Source organism: Mirounga leonina, unplaced genomic scaffold (genome assembly GCF_011800145.1).
Source record: "Mirounga leonina isolate KUSES-001 unplaced genomic scaffold, KU_Mleo_1.0 Mir_104, whole genome shotgun sequence".
Lineage (NCBI taxonomy): Eukaryota > Metazoa > Chordata > Mammalia > Carnivora > Phocidae > Mirounga > Mirounga leonina.
In genome coordinates, this window is record NW_023270231.1 from 2,775,826 (window position 1) to 2,796,459 (window position 20,634).

The window sequence follows — 20,634 nt, forward strand, 5'->3', positions numbered from 1 at the left end:
ATCTGTCCCTCCGATTTCCCCCACTTCATTTTTCCCTTCCTTCTCCTAATGTCCTCCATGTTATTCCTTATGTTCCACAAATAAGTGAAACCATATGATAATTGACTTTCTCTGCTTGACTTATTTCACTTAGCATAATCTCCTCCAGTCCCATCCATGTTGATGTAAAAGTTGGGTATTCATCTTTTCTGATGGCTGAGTAATATTCCATTGTATATATGGACCACATCTTCTTTACACATTCATCTGTTGAAGGGCATCTTGGCTCTTTCCACAGTTTGGCTATTGCGGACATTGCTGCTATGAACATTGGGGTGCATATGGCCCTTCTTTTCACTACATCTGTGTCTTTGGGTAAATACCCAGTAGTGCAATTGCTGGGTCATAAGATAGCTCTATTTTTAATTTTTTGAGGCACGTCCACACTGTTTTCCAAAGTGGCTGTACCAGCTTGCATTCCCACCAACAGTGTAAGAGGGTTCCCCTTTCTCCACAACCTCTCCAACATTTGTTGTTTCTTTCCCTGTCCATTTTTGCCATTCTAACTGGTGTAAGGTGGTATCTCAGTGTGGTTTTGATTTGAATTTCCCTGATGGCTAATGATGGTGAACATTTTTTCATGTGTCTATTAGACATTTGTATGTCTTCTTCAGAGAAGTGTCTTTTCATGTCTTCTGCCCATTTTTTGACTTGATTATTTGTTTTTTGGGTGTTGAGTTCGAGAAGTTCTTTATAGATCTTGGATACCGCCCTTTATCTGTAGTGTCATTTGCAAATATCTTCTCCCATTCTGTGGGTTGCCTCTTCCAAAATCCTCAACAAAATCCTAGCTAATAGGATCCAACAATACATTAAAAGGATCATCCACCATGACCAAGTAGGATTTATCCCCGGGATGCAAGTGTGGTTCAACATTCACAGATCAATCAGTGTGATAGAACACATTGATAAGAGGAGAGAGAAGAACCAAATGGTCCTCTCAATTGGTGCAGAAAAAGCATTTGACAAAATACAGCATCCTTTCCTGATTAAAACTCTTCAGAGTATAGGGATAGAGGGAACATTCCTCAAGTTCATAAAATCTATCTATGAAAAACCCACAGCAAATATCATCCTCAATGGGGAAAAGCTGAGAGCCTTTCCCGTAAGATCAGGAACACGTCAAGGATGCCCACTCTCTCCACTGTTGTTCAACATAGTACTAGAAGTCCTAGCAACAGCAATCAGACAACAAAAAGAAATAAAAGGTATTCAAATTGGCAAAGAAGAAGTCAAACTCTCTCATTTCGCAGATGACATGATACTTTATGTGGAAAGCTAGTCACTGTCTTTCATTGGCAATAGCTGAGAGAACTGTGATCCCAAGCACGTGGTCCATTTAGGTCTAGGAAAGGGACCTCTCCACCATTCCTGTGGAGGGGAGACTTTGGGGAAGGTGGAGCCCCTCAGCCATTTCCCTCTGAAGTCCTAATCCCTTCCTGGGGGCACTGGCAGGACAGTGGTCTCTGGAATTCACAGGATTCATGCGTCTCTTGTCCACCTCCTGGTTGGAAAACCTCTTCTCTCCTTCTTGCCTCCCTTCCTAACTCACTGGCACTGTCCATTCAGTGAGAGTCACCTTTTACAAAAGAAACCCCACTGCTTTCAGGCTGCCTCTGCTTCTTTGCTCTCTAAATCTCTAAGCCTCATAATTACAAAGCCTAGGAACCTATTTGAAATGGTGATGAAAAGGGGCCAGGGGCCAGCGTGAGAGATAGGAAGAAAGAAACAAATTAATATCTCAGTCCATTGGCCTGCCACTCTGAAACCTCTTTATTTATTCTGTACTCATTTTGTCGAAAACTGTCCATTCGAAACAACCAGCCAGACGGTGTGGACCAGATAAAAAATAAAGGGCAAATGCCATCATCCTTGGACTAGCCCAAAGGGAGATTCTCCAAATTTGATCCACCTCTGCTCCCCTACCCCACCCCAGCCCTCTCTCCCCCAAAAGACTTTACAGGGAGGCCACTCTAAATTGGACTGGGAAAATACAGAGATTCCCTCATCTATTTGTGAAAGCTCCATGGGACAGGCTTATGGGTCGGCACTGGTGTGCTACAGTGTGTGGGAGGGCTGACACCTTGCCCTCATGGGGATGACAGTGGGATCCTGACCTCCTACTTTCGTTTTGAGTGTACTTTATAGACTTTAGGACCACTGACTGGACAGAGCTGGCTCCCTTGAGCCCAGCTTTCTGGCTGCCAGAATTTTTATGCTTGCCTTTAAGAATACTGAAGTTTTACCATTTGAACAGGGAAGGGAGGGGAAGGTCTATTTCCTCCTAATTACGTTGGGAATGACTGTAAATCTTCTAAATGTCTCTTTTGCATCTTACTGGGAGGGAAATTTTGCTCTAAAAGTGACCTAAAACTCCTATCTTAAGAATACTGAGAGCTTCTTATGTCTGCAGTTAAAGGTAAAATGGTTTTAAATAAGGCGATTCTCAAGTTGTTTTGATGTGTATCTAATCCAGTCTGATTGTTCCAGAGCCAGAAAGGAGACTCTAATGTGGGAACGTACGTAGTCAGCCATTCTAGTCTGCTTTGTATTATATTTAGGAACTAGAGGTCACTAACGTAAATTCATATTATTGGATAGACCTTTCCCACCAATATCGTTGGGCAGACCTGGGGAGTGGGACAGGAAACATGAGGTGATGGTTCTCAAGCACTGGAAGAACCTATAACTTAATGAAATGGTAGCGATTTGGCAAGTTTGTGGTGAGTTCCCTACCTTAAGAGGTATTTAAGTAGGGCGCCTGGGTGGCTCAGATGGTTGGGCGTCTGCCTTCGGCTCAGGTCATGATCCCGGGGTCCTGGGATCGAGTCCCGCGTCGGGCTCCCTGCTCCTTGGGAGCCTGCTTCTCCCTCTGCCTCTGCCTCTCTCTCTCTGACTCTCATGAATAAATAAATAAAAACATTAAAAAAAAAAAAGGTATTTAAGTAAAGGAGTCCATTGCCTGTTGGATTACAGGAACGTTTCTCAAACGCTGATCCTTCTGGTTTCTCCTTCACGATTCTCTGCCTGTGTGTCCCCTGTGTTATAAACAGTCTCAGAGGACAGGATGGGGAGGGCCGCCTTTTTTTCTGACTCCCCGCGGCTTGCAGCACACAATTACCTACACAGTAAGCTTTCCAGAAATAGCAGAGGATTCATTTTGCTTATGTTCCGTGGCATGGGAAGCAGTTGGGTTGTAATAAAGAACCTCTGGACCCCAGAAAGGTGGAATAGAGGAGTTTGACCGTAAGAACAGCGGGCATTATTCTCCTGGTTAGAGAGGGCCCTCTCTAGCACCGCTGAGTGCCCTCCCCAAGCAAGTGAAAAATCAAAGTGGCCCTATGAAGCCCAGCAGATACCTTACATAGATGGCTTTTACTACAGTACATTACGTTAAAATAACGAGTAAGGGCATATAGTCTGAATTGGAAAGACTTGGGTTCGGATTCCTGATCCTGTCATTAACTAGCTATGCAATTGTGAGCAAGTTACACCAATAAATTTTCTCACTTGGGAAATAGGGAACATAAAGACTATCTCATAGGATCATTGAGAGGATGACGAGACAATAGTATATAGCATTTAGTGTAGGACAGAGATTCTTGACAAATGTTGCTTTTTAAAATAAATCAGTGAGAACTTATGTTTTATAACAAGTTTTTTAATTACGATGATACTTACAGAAAATGATGAAGTACAGACAAGCAAAACGAAGAAAATAAAACACTTTCAATATTAACTTTTAAGTATATTTCTTTCTAGAATTTTTCCCCCATGAAATTTGTCCCAGAATTTTTCTTATGTGCACATATGATTGTATGTATGCATGTGTATGAATATTTGCATAAAGTTATATAAAAATGGCATAAAAAACAGGTGCCTGGGTGCCTCAGTCCATTCGGCATCCAACTCTTGATTTTGGCTGGGGTCATGATCTTGGGATTATAGGATTCCGTATCAGTGTGGAGTCTGCTTGAGATTCTCTGTCTCCCTGTCCCTCCGCCCCTGCCTTCACTCATGCTCTATAAGTAAGTAAATAATAAATAAATAACATCTTTTTTAAAATGGCATAAAATATATATGTCTTCATTAATTATTTCATTAATAATGGATTAAGCACATTTGCCTATGTTCTTATTCCTTTACAGGACCACATCATGTTCTATTATATCATATTCAGTTATTTGAAAATAAAATTTTTAGGTAGTTTTTTAAATTTTAATTTTTTTCTCATTAAAATTTAATTTTAATTTATTTCTCATTTTATCTCATAACTGGCATGGTGATAACTCTATAGCCAAATAATTTCACATTTATAGGATTATTTTGTTATGATTACGTTCAAGAAGTAACATGGTAGATTTCAGTAATAATTAAGAAGATGAAAAGCACAGAGTATAGTAATGAGCACCTAGTAAGCCATCAGTAAATGTTATGGATAGTGGATCTGTATACTATAAGAGGCGAGTGAGATATACTTTATTTGAAATAGGCTTACTAATTACCCCAAATATAATCTTCTTATGTAAGAATTTTTAGCACTTCTTATTTTATAAACGTGTATCACACAAACAAACCAGATACGTCAGTTTATAGATGTGTTTCTATGAAAACATTTAGTATGTGTTTCTATGAAAAGTTCTGCCTCTCCAACTAACACAAATCATCAGGAATAATCCAAAACAAGATCATTGACATATCCTTTGGGGGGCGGGCGTGGGGGAAGGGTTGGGTGGATATTTGCTTGTTCTTTTTTCCTTTTTTTGTGGAGTCTACCTGCTGCTAGTGTTATGTGAACATACCCTCCAGCCCACTGCCTCTCACACTGGTCTGAATGCCCAGTCTGGGGCCCTTTTGGCAGAGCTGTCCCCACAAGGACCAAAAATAGAAATATACAGATGGCATACTATCTCTGAAAGGACAATATTGACCTGAAAAATCGGTTCTCATGCACAGGCTGAAGTGCTGTGATGGAGGAGGGATGGGGAAAAGTGCCCATTTCCCACTTGGTCATTCACTACCCCCAGTGTGGTGCCTGTCTGCATGTATTGAGGTATAGAGCACATGGCAATGCCAGAGAGAAGAAATGGGAAACTCCAGTGAGAGATTTCAGGAGTCTGCAGAAATGTAATTTCGTGAAATAGGCTGGATGGGAACTGGTGAACTGGAGAGCATACGGTTCATCCAGTCGCCGAGGGGAGCAGCTTTCGCCTCCAGCCCATGGTGGCCACGCGAGAAGGCAGGCTCAGAGTTCCCAGGGCCTCCCATTTCACAAGAAGCTGAAAACCTGGAATTTTCATTCGAATCTTTTAATTTTCATTTTTTTAATGATAAGAGATTTTTATTTATCTTTTTTACAGTTTTTATTTTAATTCCAGTTAACACATAGTGTTATGTTAATTTCAGGTGTACAATGTGATGAATAAAGTTACTGTATGGAAAAGAAAGAGACATTTAAAGCACTTTAAAGTTAGCTCTTTAGGATATTTTAACATTTATTTTCCTTCTTGGGATCACCCCAGAGCCTATACGTCAAACCCATTTCTTCAAGATCACACCAAAATAAGATTGTGTGCAGTGCATAAAATTGCACACCAGAACCATGTCTGTGTGGGTAAGGACACATTGCAAAACAACTTTGCAACTCCAGTGGTCAACGACCTTTTAAGGAGTTTTGCCTTTGTGTGTATGTTGGGCCTTTTTTTTTTATCTGACAATGTGTTTGGGTAAATGTAGGAATAAATTGGTAAAAAGTGTGTATGTGTGTGTGTGTGATTGTTTTATTAAGATGGGTCTCTAGCTTGCTAACTGCTGATCTTGAAACTTATTAGCCTCCACAGTTGCTGAAGCCAGTTCCTCAACACACACACACACACACACACACACACACACACACACACACACACCCCCTTTTCTATTTCCCTGGAGAACCCTGACTGATACAGATACATGCCCACACTTATGTGGAGAAGAGGAAACATGGTAGAGGGACAGGGATAGAAGCTAGACCTCTTTGAATGTATCTTGTTTTGTAGATTTGACTTTGGTGCCTTCTAAATAGTTCACAAAACTATAACAAAATTAAATGTTAAAAAAGCTCTCATGAAAAATTGAGAGGTGGGGAGGAATGAAACAATTAAACCTGACTTGACAGCAGGTTGGTGGCATAACCATACAGAATGGAATTAGTTCAAGTGGCTTTGAGACCCAGTCATTTCCTGTACCTGCCTAGAAGGATACACTCTGAAGCTTTTTTTTAATTTTTTTAAATTTTATTATGTTATGTTAATCACCATACATTACATCATTAGTTTTTGATGTAGTGTTCCGTGATTCATTATTTGCGTATAACACCCAGTGCTCCATTCAGTACATGCCCTCTTTAATACCCATCATGATGCTAACCCATCCCCCACCCCCCTCCCCTCTAGAACCCTCAGTTTGTTTCTCAGAGCCCATAGTCTCTAATGGTTCGTCTCCCCCTCCGATTTCCTCTCCTTCATTTTTCCCTTCCTACTATCTTCTTTTTTTAAAAAAACATATAATGTAGTATTTGTTTCAGAGGTACAGGTCTGTGATTCAACAGTCTTACACAATTCACAGCGCTCACCATAGCACATACCCTCCCCAATGTCTATCACCCAGCCACCCCACCTCCCCAACCACACCTCCCCTCCAGCAACCCTCAGTTTGTTTCCTGAGATTAGGAATTCCTCATCAGTGAGATCAAATGATTCATGTCTTTCTCTGATTGACTTATTTCGCTCAGCATAACACCCTCCAGTTCTATCCACGTCATTGCAAATGGCAAGATCTCATTCCTTTTGATGGCTGCATAATATTCCGTTGTATATATATATATACCACATCTTCTTTATCCATTCTTCTGCCGATGGACATCTTGGCTCTTTCCATAGTTTGGCTATTGTGGACTGCTGCTATAAACATCGGGGTGCACATACCCCTTCAGATCACTATATTTGTATCTTTGGGGTAAATACCCAGTAATGCAATTGCTGGGTCATATGGTAGCTCTATTTTCAACTCTTTGAGGAACCTCCATACTGTTTTCCAGAGTGGCTGCACCAGCTTGCATTCCCACCAACAGTGTAGGAGGGTTCCCCTTTCTCCGCATCCCCGCCAACATCTGTCGTTTCCTGACTTGTTAATTTTACCCATTCTGACTGGTGTGAGGTGGTATCTCATTGAGGTTTTGATTTGGATTTCCCTGATGCCAAGCATTGTTGAGCACTTTTTCATGTGTCTGTTGGCCATTTGGATGTATTCTTTGGAAAAATGTCTGTTCATGTCTTTTGCCCATTTCTTGATTGGATCATTTGTTCTTTGGGTGTTGAGTTTAAGAAGTTGTTTATAGATTTTGGGTACTAGCCCTTTATCTGATATGTCATTTGCAAATATCTTCTCCCATTCTGTCCATTGTCTTTTGGTTTTGTTGACTGTTTCCTTTGCTTTGCAAAAGCTTTTTATCTTGATGAAGTCCCAATAGTTCATTTTTTCCCTTGCTTCCCTTGATTTTGGTGATGTTTCTAGGAAGAAGTTGCTGCGGCTGAGGTCGAAGAGGTTGCTGCCTGTGTTCTCCTTTAGGATTTTGATGGACTCTTTTCTCACATTTAGGTCTTTCAACCATCTGAGTCTGTTTTTGTGTGTGGTGTAAGGAAATGGTCCAGTTTCATTCTTCTGCATGTGGCTGTCCGATTTTCCCAGCACCATTTGTTGAAGAGACTGTCTTTTTTCCATTGGACATTCTTTCCTGCTTTGTCGAAGATCAGTTGACCATAGAGTTGAGGGTCTAAAGCTCTTTCAAGATAAATTTTAAATTGTTTTTCTTAATCATAATGTTAGAATAGTAGTGGCTCTGTGTACTGTGGGTTAAATCAAATGAGTAATCATTTTGGTGTTGAGAAAACAGATTTTTGGTATGCAAGAAAGGTAGTAACACTGTAAGATCCATGAGATTAAATGAAAACATTCGTGTCCTCAATTTGAAGTTTAATGGGATGGGGCACCTGGGTGGCTCAGTCGGTTAAGCATCTGCCTTCGGCTCAGGTCATAATCTCAGGGTCCTTCCTGGGATCGAACCCCGCAGTGGGCTCTCTGCTCAGTGGGGAGTCTGCTTCTCCTTCTCACTTCCCTCTGTGCTCTCCCTCTCTCAAAGAAATAAATACAAGCTTTTTAAAAAAGGAAGTGTAGGGTACCTGGGTGGCTCAGTTGGTTAAGCGACTGCCTTCGGCTCAGGTCATGATCCTGGAGTCCCAGGATCGAGTCCCGCATCGGGCTCCCTGCTCGGCAGGGAGTCTGCTTCTCTCTCTGAACCTCCCTCCTCTCATGCTCTCTATCTCATTCTCTCTCTCAAATAAATAAATAAATAAATAAATCTTTTAAAAAAAAGTCTAATGGGAATTCATGGTGTATTCTATTTTAAAAATACAGAACTTCTTTCCAGCTCTGTCCATAGAAACAAGGGTCAATCCAGTAGCAATGAGCACCCAAAGCTATCAGTCTGTGGTCTCTCAACACTAGTTGCCACAAAACTGAACCAAGCATTTTTACTAGAAATGGCTGGCTCCAGGCCTGGGACAGGACATGTGCGCAATAACCCTAGATCATGTTGTCATACCAGAAGCAAAAGGGCGATCAAAGACTGCTGGATCACATTATAAGGACTTAGGAGCCAACTTGAAGAGGTTCCCACTGAGCAAGGGTAGGAAAATTAGAACTTCAGTAGCAGTAAAAACTGCACTGGCATGAAACAAAAAATGTCTGTAATGATACTAAAAAAATGATACTTAAAAAAAAAACAATTGGTTATCTTTGGAGGATACTAGGTAACCAATATTTTGAGAATCAATAAAGGAGGAAAAATCATGCACCTTTCAGGTTTTTATAAACTGTAATTTAGGGTACACAGTTGATGAAATGTGATTTCTCTTGATAGAATACCCCAGCTAATAAATTAAGAAACAATAGAATTATTTTCTCACCAATTTGAAATCTCTAGTGAAATAATAGATCTTCTAGGCAGAGATCACCAATGTCTGATGACATCACAGCAGAAGACATTGTATGCCTCTTGATAGAGTATGTAGTAGACAGAAAAATGCCATCCACTTCGAAGATGTCAATGTCCTCATCTTAGAACCCCTGAAAATATCACATTATGTGGCAAAGGAGAATTAACGTTATGGGTAGTATTATGGTTGCTAATCAGGTGACTTTAAAATGGAGAGATTGTCCTGGATTATCCAGGTATGCCAGGTGAAATTACCAGGGTCTTTAAAAGTGGAAGAGAGAGGTGGAAGACTCATCATCAGAGTGATTAGACATGAGGTGGTTTCAACCAGTCATTGTAGACTTTGAAGATGACAGAGGCCACAAGCCCAGAAGTGTGGGCAGGCTCAGGAAGCTAGAAAAAGTCAAGAAATGGGTTCTCCCTTTGAGCCTCCAGAAAGGAGTGCAGCAGCCCCGCTGGCACCTTGATTTTCGCCCTTTGAGTCCTGGGTCAGACTTATACAGATTTGTGATATAATACACTTGCGTTGTCTTAAGCCAAGGAATTTGTGGTTATTTGTGATGATAGCAATAGAATAGTAATATACTCCATTTCCTGGAATGTGTTCTTCCCAGAAAACAGAGCCTAAATGTCATCAAGCCTCTTGATCTAACTACCAATTTACAAGAAGTATAGGGGACAGAAGAACACGTTGTATGAAATTAGGGGAATGTTCAGCCACATGTAAATGCTGAGCAGTGCTGTTAGAAAAATGACATGTTCTGCTCATCAAATAAAGGATGGATGTGTATGTGGATCTGTGAGAGAGAACTGGACTGATTTAGGAGATTTTTAGGAGATGGCCTACTATTTCATGTATCGACCAGTTGTAGTAGGGAACTTGATTCAAGGAAGAAATCCAAGGAGAGAAAATAAAAATGAATGAAATTTGAACATTGACTCAGGGTATTAGATATTAATGATTTTATTATTTTTGTGATGGTGGTGGTGGTGATGGTATTATGGTTATATTTAACCAAAGGAGGTGGGTGTGGTGGGTATAGCAGATAACAATAGCCATAAATGGATCATTGTTGAAGACAAATGATAGTACACAGGTGTTTGCTATTTATCCTTTCTATTTTTGTATATATTTTAATATTTCCATAATAGAATATCAGTAAAAATGTCAGCAACTAATTTGACCTCTTGAATATTTTGAGAGCAAAACACACTGTGTCCAAAAACTGGATTCGACCAAGAGACTGCCACTTTGCAATTTTTGCACAAAGTTTTGGAAACTGGACCATGTACTTTAACCTGGGGAATTATCCTTTTATCATTTTCCCACTTACCTCCTGCCTCCATTCTGTCTGCAATACCTAGCAAAAGGGCCCTCTTCATCTGTGCTAGTAAATGACTAAGGGGCATTACAGATTGCTTGGAATAGAATTTTCTGAGAATAAGTGAGCAAAGAGGGTAATATGCATAATTGCATTGAACAATACCTCCCAGTATTTTATTGGACCCCCTCTCAGTCCATCTCTCAAAAAAAAAAAAAAAAAGGCAGTAACTTTGTTTCAATTTTTGAAAGCCTGAGGTTTTTTTGAAATATTGGCTAATTGGATTTTCTGTGTTATCTTTGTGCTTCTATTTCAGGATGGAATGGGGAATTTGAGAATCACAGACAAAGGTCTAAAACTAGAAGGAGACTCAGAATTCTTGCAACCTCTCTATGCCAAAGAAATCCAGTCCCGACCAGTAAGTACTGCCATGAGAAAAAGGAATGGTGATTTCTCAGGAATCTAAATCTGGGGAAATTTATCATCAGCCATCAGCTGAGTATAGAGCATCATGGGAGGGAATGGTAATATAGGTAGTAAGATATGATCAAATCTGAAGTCTTGAGCATAATTCCTGCTGTGGTACTGTACGGAACTGTGATGACCTCTCTGAGCCTTTATTCCTGCCAAAGGGGGTAATGACCTCTGTTAATGAACTGTTCTAGATTATGCTGCAAATATGCCCAGAAAGTAAATGTGGAAATGCTTTGAGTACTATACAAATCCAAGAAAGTATTGCTATCTTTTTTAATTGTCAAGTGCTCTAAATGCTGTCTTTGGAAACACGGAATGAAAGAATTAGAATTTTGTTTTTCATTAAGAATTTGGACAGTGTAGCCAAGATTGGTTAGAATCACTTCAATTATCAACAACTCTGCATTGAAATGGTATTTAAATAATCACTCTAGTGTACGTGCTCTGTTCCATGCACTTTGTTGCTTTGTGTGCATTATTGTTACCTAATTTAATCCACACATCGGTCCCCAGGGTTGGCAATTATTGTTGCCTCAATTTTACAGATTAAAGAATGGAGCCTTAGAGAAGTACTATGTTCAGAGCCACATACATACGAAGTAGTAGAGCAAGAACTTCAACACAGGAAATCCAGTTCTAAAGCTTTTCTGTTAACCAGAGTCCACGACCTAACCTTCTACCCTCATTCTTTGTTTTTGTCATGATACAAGTGAATTCTAGATATTTTGCTTTTATTAACCAATATTATCAAAATTAATTTTTGGTTTTGAGTGGTTTTTTTTTTCCAGTTGTTTATTTGGCTTTGTTTGGTCTTTTGTTTGTTGGAGTGGTGAGATTTGCTGGTTGAAAAGGATTATTAATGCATTTGCTCTTCTGGGATTGGTTCATGTCCACATGCAAGCAAAAAGTAATGTGGAAGGTCCCCAAAGCTTTATTTGCATAAATGTGCATTGATGAACATAATTAATGAAATTCAGCAACTCGATGCAGTGGGTAATTTTATCTGAATGCTATCTAAACAACTGAATTATATTAAACTGGGTGCAGCTGCTGAATTGCCAATACCTTTACTTCCTTCTGTGCCTAGTAACAGGGAGGGAACCATGATGTTAAAATGATCAAAAAGAGCAAATCAGCCACCCTATTAGTGATTATAAAATTTAACTGGAACTCATCACACACTGGGTTAGGCAGGAAAGTATCAAGAGTACTGTAAATATATCCATCGTCTTGAAGAAATCATATCCTAGAAGGAATCATGGGATAAAGCTATAATAAGGAGAGTCAAGTGATGATTCTGTGTTGAACAGAATGGAGACTGTCAATTTCAAGCATTTAAGAAATCACTCTTATGAGCATTGCTGCAATCTATATTTCTCCCAACCTGGCAAGTTGGTTAGTTAAATTATCTTTTGAGTTATTAGTTGTACTTTAGATTAATCTTATCTGTATTAAGCTTTATTTTTTTGAGTATTGTTGACACAGTGTTATATTAGTTTCAGGTATACAACATAGTGATTAAACAAGTTGATACATTATGCCATGCTCACCACAAGTGTAGCTACTATTTGTCACCATGCAACATTATTATAGTATCATTGGCTATATTACTTCTGCTCTGCCTTTTATTCCTGTGATTTATTCATTCCAGAACTAGAAGCCTGTACCTCCCTCTCCCCTTCACTCATCTCCCCATCCCTAACTCATCTCCCCTGAGGCAGAGTTTGTGCTCTATATTTAGAGGTCCGATTCGGCTTTTTCTTAGTTTGTTTATTCATTTGTTTTTTCACATTCCACATGTGAGTGAAATCATATGGTATGTGGCTTTCTCATCTAACTTAGTTCACTTCGCATAATATCCTCTAAGTCCATCCATGTTGTCACAAATGGCACGAGATCTCATTCTTTTTATGGCTGCATAAAATTCCATTGTGTGTGTGTGCGTGTGTGTGTGTGTGTGTGTATACACTACATCTTCCTATTCTGTATTAAACTTATTTAACTCACAAGTTTGGACTGATAATTTCCTTCTACTGGTGTTGCCCCCTCCCTTTTTTTTGTAAAGGGCCAAATAGCAAATATTTTAGACTTTTTTCCTTTTCTACAACTCCTTAGAAATGTAAAAAATGTTCTTATCTTGAGGGCCACCAAAGAAATAGGCTGAAGGTTGTAGTTTGCCAAGCTTCTAACCTATATTAGTGATATTTCTATAAATATATAGATGATCTGGCTAAACTGCATGTGGTACAAGAGTAGATTTTAAGGTCATGGGTAGAATAGCTGAGAGAAGTTTCCTTGGTGTAGAGTCCTTAAAGAAATTGAAATAAATAAATGGGTAAATACACATTTTTAAATTTTAAAAAATGGAAAAAAAATTTAAAGGAATTGAGAGGGGCACCTGGGTGGCTCAGTTGGTTAAGTGTCTGCCTTTGGCTCAGGTCATGGTCCCAGGGTCCTGGGATTGAGCCCTGCGTTGGGCTCCCTGCTCAGCTAGGGAGTCTGCTTCTCCCTCTGCCTGTTCCCCACTCATGCGCTTGCGTGCTCTCTCTCTCTCAAATAAATTTTAAGAAAAGCTTGTTTTAATCTTGAAAAATCAGTGAGTTAAATGCAGTGCTTTCACATCACCATTTAAGGAAAATAAAGTGTCAGAATTCACTGTTTTTCTTTGTTCTTAAGAAAGTATTTTCCTTCGGGGTGCCTGGGTGGCTCAGTCTAGCATCTGCCTTTGGCTCAGGTCATGATCTCAGGGCTCTGGGATCAAGCCCCGTGTCCCTGCTTGGTGGGAAGCTGCTTCTCCCTCTCCCACTTCCCCTGCTTGTGTTCCCTCTCTCGCTGTCTCTCTCTGTCAAATAAATAAAATCTTTAAAAAAAAAAAAAAGTATTTTCCTTCCAAAAAATAAATAGTAAATAAAGCTCTTTTAGCTTAAATATTTCTGACAACAAAATAAGTATCTTCTCACTGAAGGAAACACACACACACACAGAAATGCATATACAGTAAAATCCACCAGTAAGTCCCATGAGCTTTCGCCGAAACAGTGCCCATATCCGTCCCCTCATCCCCTCTTCTTCTTCAAATCACACGCCACCCACCGGCTCCAGCCAGCACCCTCTCCCACTTGCATCACTGCTATAGCCTCCTCCCTCTCCAATACCTTTCTCTTGTAGCCTCATCATCCAAATCGTAGCCGAAGTGGGCTTTTTGAAATGTCAAGTCTCTCCACCCTTTATAGAGGATTCTGTTAACTTCCCATTGCACCTGGAATAAACTCCAAACTCCACGATGGCCTATACAATTCTCTCCTAGATGTTTTTCATGGAGGGTTCCTTGTGGTCATCATGTTCTCAGTTTAAATGTTGCCATTTTAGAAAGACCTTCCTCATTTAGCACAACAGCCATATATAAAACATCCCCCTGGTTCTCCCCCCCTTTTAGCTGTCATTATTTGACATTCTTGTTTGCTCAAGAATATAAATGGGCAGATCAGGAGATTGTACAGATCTTCCCTAGTATATTCCCGAGCCCTGCTGCTACTGTATCTACCACACAGTATGTGCTCAGTAGATACTTGTGAAATTGAATAATAAATCATTAAAAATAAAGTATCACTTAAATCTATCTTGCAGGGCCAAGCACTGTTAACAGGTCAGTGTACTTTCTTAGGCATTTCCCACAAGTATATTTTTTAAATAAAACCATACTTTGCATATTCTTCTGTACCTTTTCTCCTCCAAATAATGTATTAACAGTAAATTCTCTGTGTCTAAATAATATTTAACAGTTTAAGAGCTTTTGTGAGGCATAATTGACATAGAATAAATTATACCTCTTTAAAGTGTGTACTACGATACGTTTTTGCACATGAAACCATCACCACAATCAAGATAATGAACATATCACCCTGAAGAGTTTCTCCCATGCCCCTTTTAGTCCCTCCACACTGTCCCCAACCAACTTTCTGTCGTATGCTTTCTGTCCTGCACATTACTTTGCATTTCTTAGAATTTTACATAAATGGAATCATAAAATTTGCATATCTGAATAATTTTAAGAACACATTGTCTACATGGCTTTATCAAGATCTCTTAACCATTTATTTAATATCCAACTTAAAGAAGAAATTTGCCTGCAATTGGGCTGTCTTGGCTTGCCTGGGGAGAGATAGCAGAAGTGACTCAGGGCATAGACCTTGAATATTTCCCTTTTAGATGACGTCAGAGCACTGAGAAGGGACTAGAGAATAGCACACTAGGCAGAGAAGCCAAGGTAGAATTAGTGTCTTTGGATTTTCACAAAAAGTGAAAACAGATATGCTGGATCAAAAAGGCAGAAGAACAAGATCAGAACCTGGTAACTTAGTCCATAGGGCTCCCCTTCCCTCAAGCCCAGGGGTAATTGCTAGTTCTTAGAGAAGAAGGTGGGGGAGGATTGTTGGACAGGCAACCAGTAGGATTTGCCATGTTGACTGAGTCATAACCTCACAGGTGCTCACGTGCCCCTCACATGTAACAGCTGCCCCTCTCCCATCTGGCAGTTTTAGCTTGTTGGTTTTTTTCTGATGCACCTGACCATTGCTTATAGACCACCTCTGGGAGGCTCTTCTCAGAAGAAGTATCTGCACTATCATTTCCCTATAGATCACAGCTGCCTTTATTTCTTTTTCCCACCAAAAAGAGATTAGTGCCCAGTTGAACAAGATTACTCAGCCCCTCTGAGCAAGGATAACTAACGAAGTAATACTTCATTCTGCTTTTGTGTTTCATTGATCTGAGAGGAATTGGGATTGGTTAAGCAATCCACACAATCTTCAATACTGTATCAGATTTCATTATTGAAGGTTGCAATCCTGTAAAGTCACTACAAATTGATTAGTGTGATAGCAATCACCCTGGAAGATTAATTAATGAGAAAATGTTCATCGCTACAAAAACTTCCATCTGGGAATTGAACCAAAGTCCCAGTGCATGCTGGCTTTAGCCATATGGATGCATAGCTTCTGTATGTATCGTGTAGCTCAGAAAATAGATTGAAAAGGACACGCACTAAATTAACTATCCTATCATGACATCCAAAGACCAGCCTGTCTCTAGAAATACTACTTGAGTACATTTAGCACAGAATGTTGTAAAGTTAGGGGATCTATTGCCAAAGAACTCTGTGTTTAAATCCCCACTTCAGGGCGCCTGGGTGGCTCAGTTGGTTAAGCGACTGCCTTCGGCTCAGGTCATGATCCTGGAGTTCCGGGATCGAGTCCCGCATCGGGCTCCCTGCTCGGCGGGGAGTCTGCTTCTCCCTCTGACCCTCCTCCCTCTCATGCTCTCTGTCTCTCATTCTCTCTCTCTCAAAATAAATAAATAAATCTTTAAAAAAAAAAATAAATAAATCCCCACTTCAGTGTGATAGGCATCTTTTTAATTGCCAAATACAGCTACAAAATTTTGACCAGAGCTACTAGTAGATAGGTTGAATGAATGAATACTAAGGAGACCCTTAACCATAAAGTATCATTTTGAACAAAAGTGGTGAATCGCTACTTTGGAGCGACTGCTTAGCTTACTTTCCACGACACTGCAACTAGATGGTGCTTTTACGTGACTTAATGTGAAGTGACAAGGCAAGGGCAACTAGCATTTCTTGGACAGCTATGCTGGGTATGTTGAAAGCTGCACAGTGAATTTATTTCTATACTCACTTCAAACTCTACTTGGGGGGTGGGTCCCATATAGCCTATTGCTATGTGGAATTTAGAAGTTTAGGAGAGGAGGAGTAGAAAAAAGTTGGAGGAAGGATAAAAAAAAAAATGAAGTTACTTTAAAAGAATCAAGTAGAAAATTATTGTAGACGACTTGAGATTTATATGTCTTTTAAATTTCCTTATTCTATAAAAACTCACTGAAACCTGTTATCATTGTGGTATTATATCTAAGTGGGGATCTTAACAGTTGCTGTGCCAGGAGACAGTGTTGCACCATGGTTTAAGCCATGTGCTGTATTGCTGAACTCAGATGGCAGCTAGTACTACCATTTGGCTGATGAGTGATCCTTGAGCAGTTTCTTAACTTGGCAAATCCTTATTTCCTTGCCTGTAACATCAATATTAATACCTACACCATGGTGGTTGTCAGTAAGATAATGTTGGTAAAGTGCTTAATACAGAACTTGACATGAAGTGAGTGTTCCCGAAATGGTAACTCTTGCCCTCACCCCCTGCTGATGAGGACAATGACAGTGATGATGACCATGACAGTGATAGAAATTTTCACCCTCAGCATCATCATCATGTGGCCCACATCTCACCTAATGTTTGACCTTGCTCCGAACCAGATGGTCTGTCCTCTTTTTCTCGAGTATCATCTTAATGACAGACTCACTGCCCTCCCAGGGAACCCATTTCATGTTAAGTAGCTTTTAGCTTTCAATTTTTCTTTCACTGAGTTACATTCTTCCAATGTTCAACTCACTTTTTTCTCATTCTTCTGCTTAAAGTGTTTTATTACTGGCACAGTCTTTCTTTTTTTCTTTTTCTGGTCTTTCTGGAAAAAAAAATAGTTTTATAGTACATGTCAAGTACATTAAAAATGTTTATACACTTTGATCCAGTAATGACACTTCCACAGGTTTTCGATCTAGAAAGAGCCAAACGTAATAAAATATTTCAAAATGAAAACATACACACACCCGCCAGTGCTGTGCAAAAACCAGGCTAAGGGTTGGTTCATATGAAAGCCTGAATTCCACATATAAAATGGGGTTTGAGAGTATCCAAGTTATGAAAGTTGAGAAACTCCTGTATTCTCCTTCAAAGTCTGAGCTGGTCATCCTCACTGTGCGTTTTTACATTTGGATATGTCATCTCTTGTTTTATGGAAGGATGAGTTTTTTAAATTCCATTTTTGATTTTACTATCATGTGAATTAAGATTTATTCCACCAGCCTGAATTACCGAGACATATGCAGGCCGGAAGTTGAAAGCCCCTAAGAAGTCAGTTAGACCAGTCACCTCATTTAATGGATAGGGCCCCAAAGGCTCAGAAAGGAGGTAGTATGTACCCAAGTTTTACCAAGTAAAAATCAGAACAAAAATCCAGAATTCCAGTCTTCTTCCATAGCAACACACTGTATGGTAAATGATTTTCTTATGACACTGTTTGGTACAGTAAGTTGAGTTATGTGTGGCCATTTCCCTCTCCTGAGGAATAACTTCCTGGAAGGTATGTCAAGTTCCTGAGGGAATTCAAAAGCACTCAAAAAAAAAGGAAACTAGAAACAACAGTGGATAATGCAACAAGAGCAAGCTTAACTATGCCTGATCTAGTCACTGAGAGGCTAGTCTCTACTTCAGAAATTTAATGTGAGGTAACTTCAGTGACTCACTTTATAAGCTATTAAGTAAGCTCTTGCTTGGTATGAAAACTTATGACAGAAATCGCAAACTGAATCCATCCCACAGATACAATTTACTTCCTCACACACTATTTTTCTTCTAATATGATTTTTTCTAATATTTAAATATCTGAAGATTTCACATTTTTAAAAAAAATCTACATTTTCTGATTCTCATTAAAAAATTAAAAAACAAATTAAAAAAAAACAGAAAATCTGGAGAGTGGTTTGATATTTCTCGGGGCTGGAGCTGAGTAGAAGCTGCCTCCTTTAGATGGGCATTTGCTCTCCGCATGGCCACAGTCTCCACCAGGTGCTATCGTCTCATACCCAGACTTAAGCCATTTATATGATGGGTCCCTGCTGCCCCTGATTTATGAAGTTGAGAATTTGTGTATCTTGTCATACAGGAGTTCAGAAATTAGATGGGCATCTTAAGATTCATATCACTCAAGAAAAAAAAAAAAAGATTCATAGTCGCTTAAGACTCACTATTCCTCACTTTGCGTTTTGTTTCTTTCTTTGCCCCAATTTCTCCTAGTGGTCTGGCTCCTATGGTTTTGAAATTGTATGCAAGCTCAGCGGCATGGAATAGCAGCGTCAGAGCTTCCAGAGGCTGAGGCTCTGGCCCACTGTAGCCATTCCCCCCTTCCTGAGTCTTCTAGAACATGCCTTTCTTTTTGTCTTGCTTCTTTAACTACTACAGAGCGTGACTGGGGAGGAGGCAGATTGAGAAAAGAACGTTGAAAATTAATTCAGCATTCTCGGCATGAGACAAAAAAATAAAATAATTTTTGTGGGATGGCAGACAAGTGCAAGCTTTGTCTGAAGACGCTCCATTGACAATTTAGTGGCGCTAAGAGGAGCCGTGTCTCTGGTTCGCTTAGAAACCAAACCAAGGCTCCGGTGGCTCCTCCTTAGTAGGCAAAACAGCTTCAACTCCCAGCTGAACATATTGCACATAAAACAGTATGTTCCATGCCGCTTGCATGGAACATGAGCATCTTGCTGTCTTTAATTAAGAAGTTAACTGGACCATGAAGTATTGCCCAAGTAAATAAAAGTGATTTGTACTAAGTCGGAGGGGTGCATATGGCATCTTTACATTTCTTTGTTCACACATAAATTATGGAGATTATTAAAAAATGGAAGGGTCATCTATAAGCCCATCTGCCCTGTGAAGCTGATTGCCATTCCTGAAATGCATCTATCTTTTTATGTATTGTAATTTATCATGGACAATAGTGTGAATAAGCTGCTTACTCCTTTTTTTTTTCTTTGAAGCAAACAATCTTGAATAGATCAATGCTTCATACTATGGTCAGTTTGTTTGTTGATCCTGGGAAACAGATAGTGGTTCAGGGGCTTTTGGTTGCTGCAGAATTAACATGGGCCAATAGGATTTTTGTTCTTCCTTTAATTTGGGAGAAATTGACTGTGTGTACTTTTCTTAAATGAGGGTCATGCTGGAAATATAAGAGTTACTGAGAGCTTTGGTCAGATCTCACTTAGAACTGTAACAGCCAGTTTTGGTAGAAGTAGTTCCAAACTTCACATGAGGCTGAGGATGGGCATCTGATTGTCTGATTTGAGGGCTATTGGTCAGGGAGGCTGCCCCACGTTCTTCCTTCTTGCCTGTTGTGGTCCCCACAGGTCCACCATTCAGACCTCATTTATTCAAAGACTCAGAAATGTGTAGTCATGCCAAGCTCCTACTGCAAATACTCCGTGCCCATACATACTTCCACAAGGATTTGAGGTAGCTTACAAGAACTATTTACAGTAATATAGTAACCACATATATCATGGGTTAAGGTCAGGAAAAATATAAATTAGAATAAAAGGTAGAGGTGGGGACAGTGTAATGAACACAGGAGACAGGCTAAATCATCTCTGTAGTTGCTCTTCCTAAGCCTGGAGTTTGATTATGACGTTTCCAGAGAAACACACCCTGTTGGGTGAAACCTTCTATGTTTGCCCTCCAGAGATAACACAACATCCTGGATGGGGAGGAGAATTAAGGGTGGCAGTTCAGTGTTCTAAAAAGTACACTAGATTCAAAGTTAAGGAATCTGAATTTTCTTCTTATTGTCCTGATCAGGAGTGAACCCTTAGCAAGTCATTCCTTTTCTCCCTCAATTTCTTTCTCTGAACTAAAAAGGTGGGGCATGGACACTGGTTTTCTGTAACTTTTTTTTTTTTTAAATCATGGAATCTTTTTTAAGCCAAATTTATCTGTGACCCCAAAATCCAGACAAGATGGAAGCTCAGCTGCTGTTTCTGGGCCAGGGCTAGAGCGCTGCAGCCTGTTGCGCCACCTACCCAGTCTCCCTATCACCACATAATGCCTAGGCCCCAGAGGGTTCCACGCAGAGCAGTCTGAG

At 39.9% G+C, this 20,634-nt stretch overlaps 1 protein-coding gene across 4 annotated transcripts in view; it reads left to right on the forward strand.

The window, feature by feature from the left end:
• The window catches only part of SGCD (sarcoglycan delta), a 774,199-nt gene that overhangs the window by 549,307 nt on the left and 204,258 nt on the right, over positions 1 to 20,634 (forward strand). For all 4 annotated transcript variants that reach the window (XM_035012991.1, XM_035012973.1, XM_035012962.1 and 1 more), the window contains one exon: positions 10,709 to 10,810. In XM_035012991.1, coding sequence (XP_034868882.1) covers positions 10,709 to 10,810 — 102 coding nt within the window. The remainder of the gene's footprint in view (positions 1 to 10,708; positions 10,811 to 20,634) is intronic.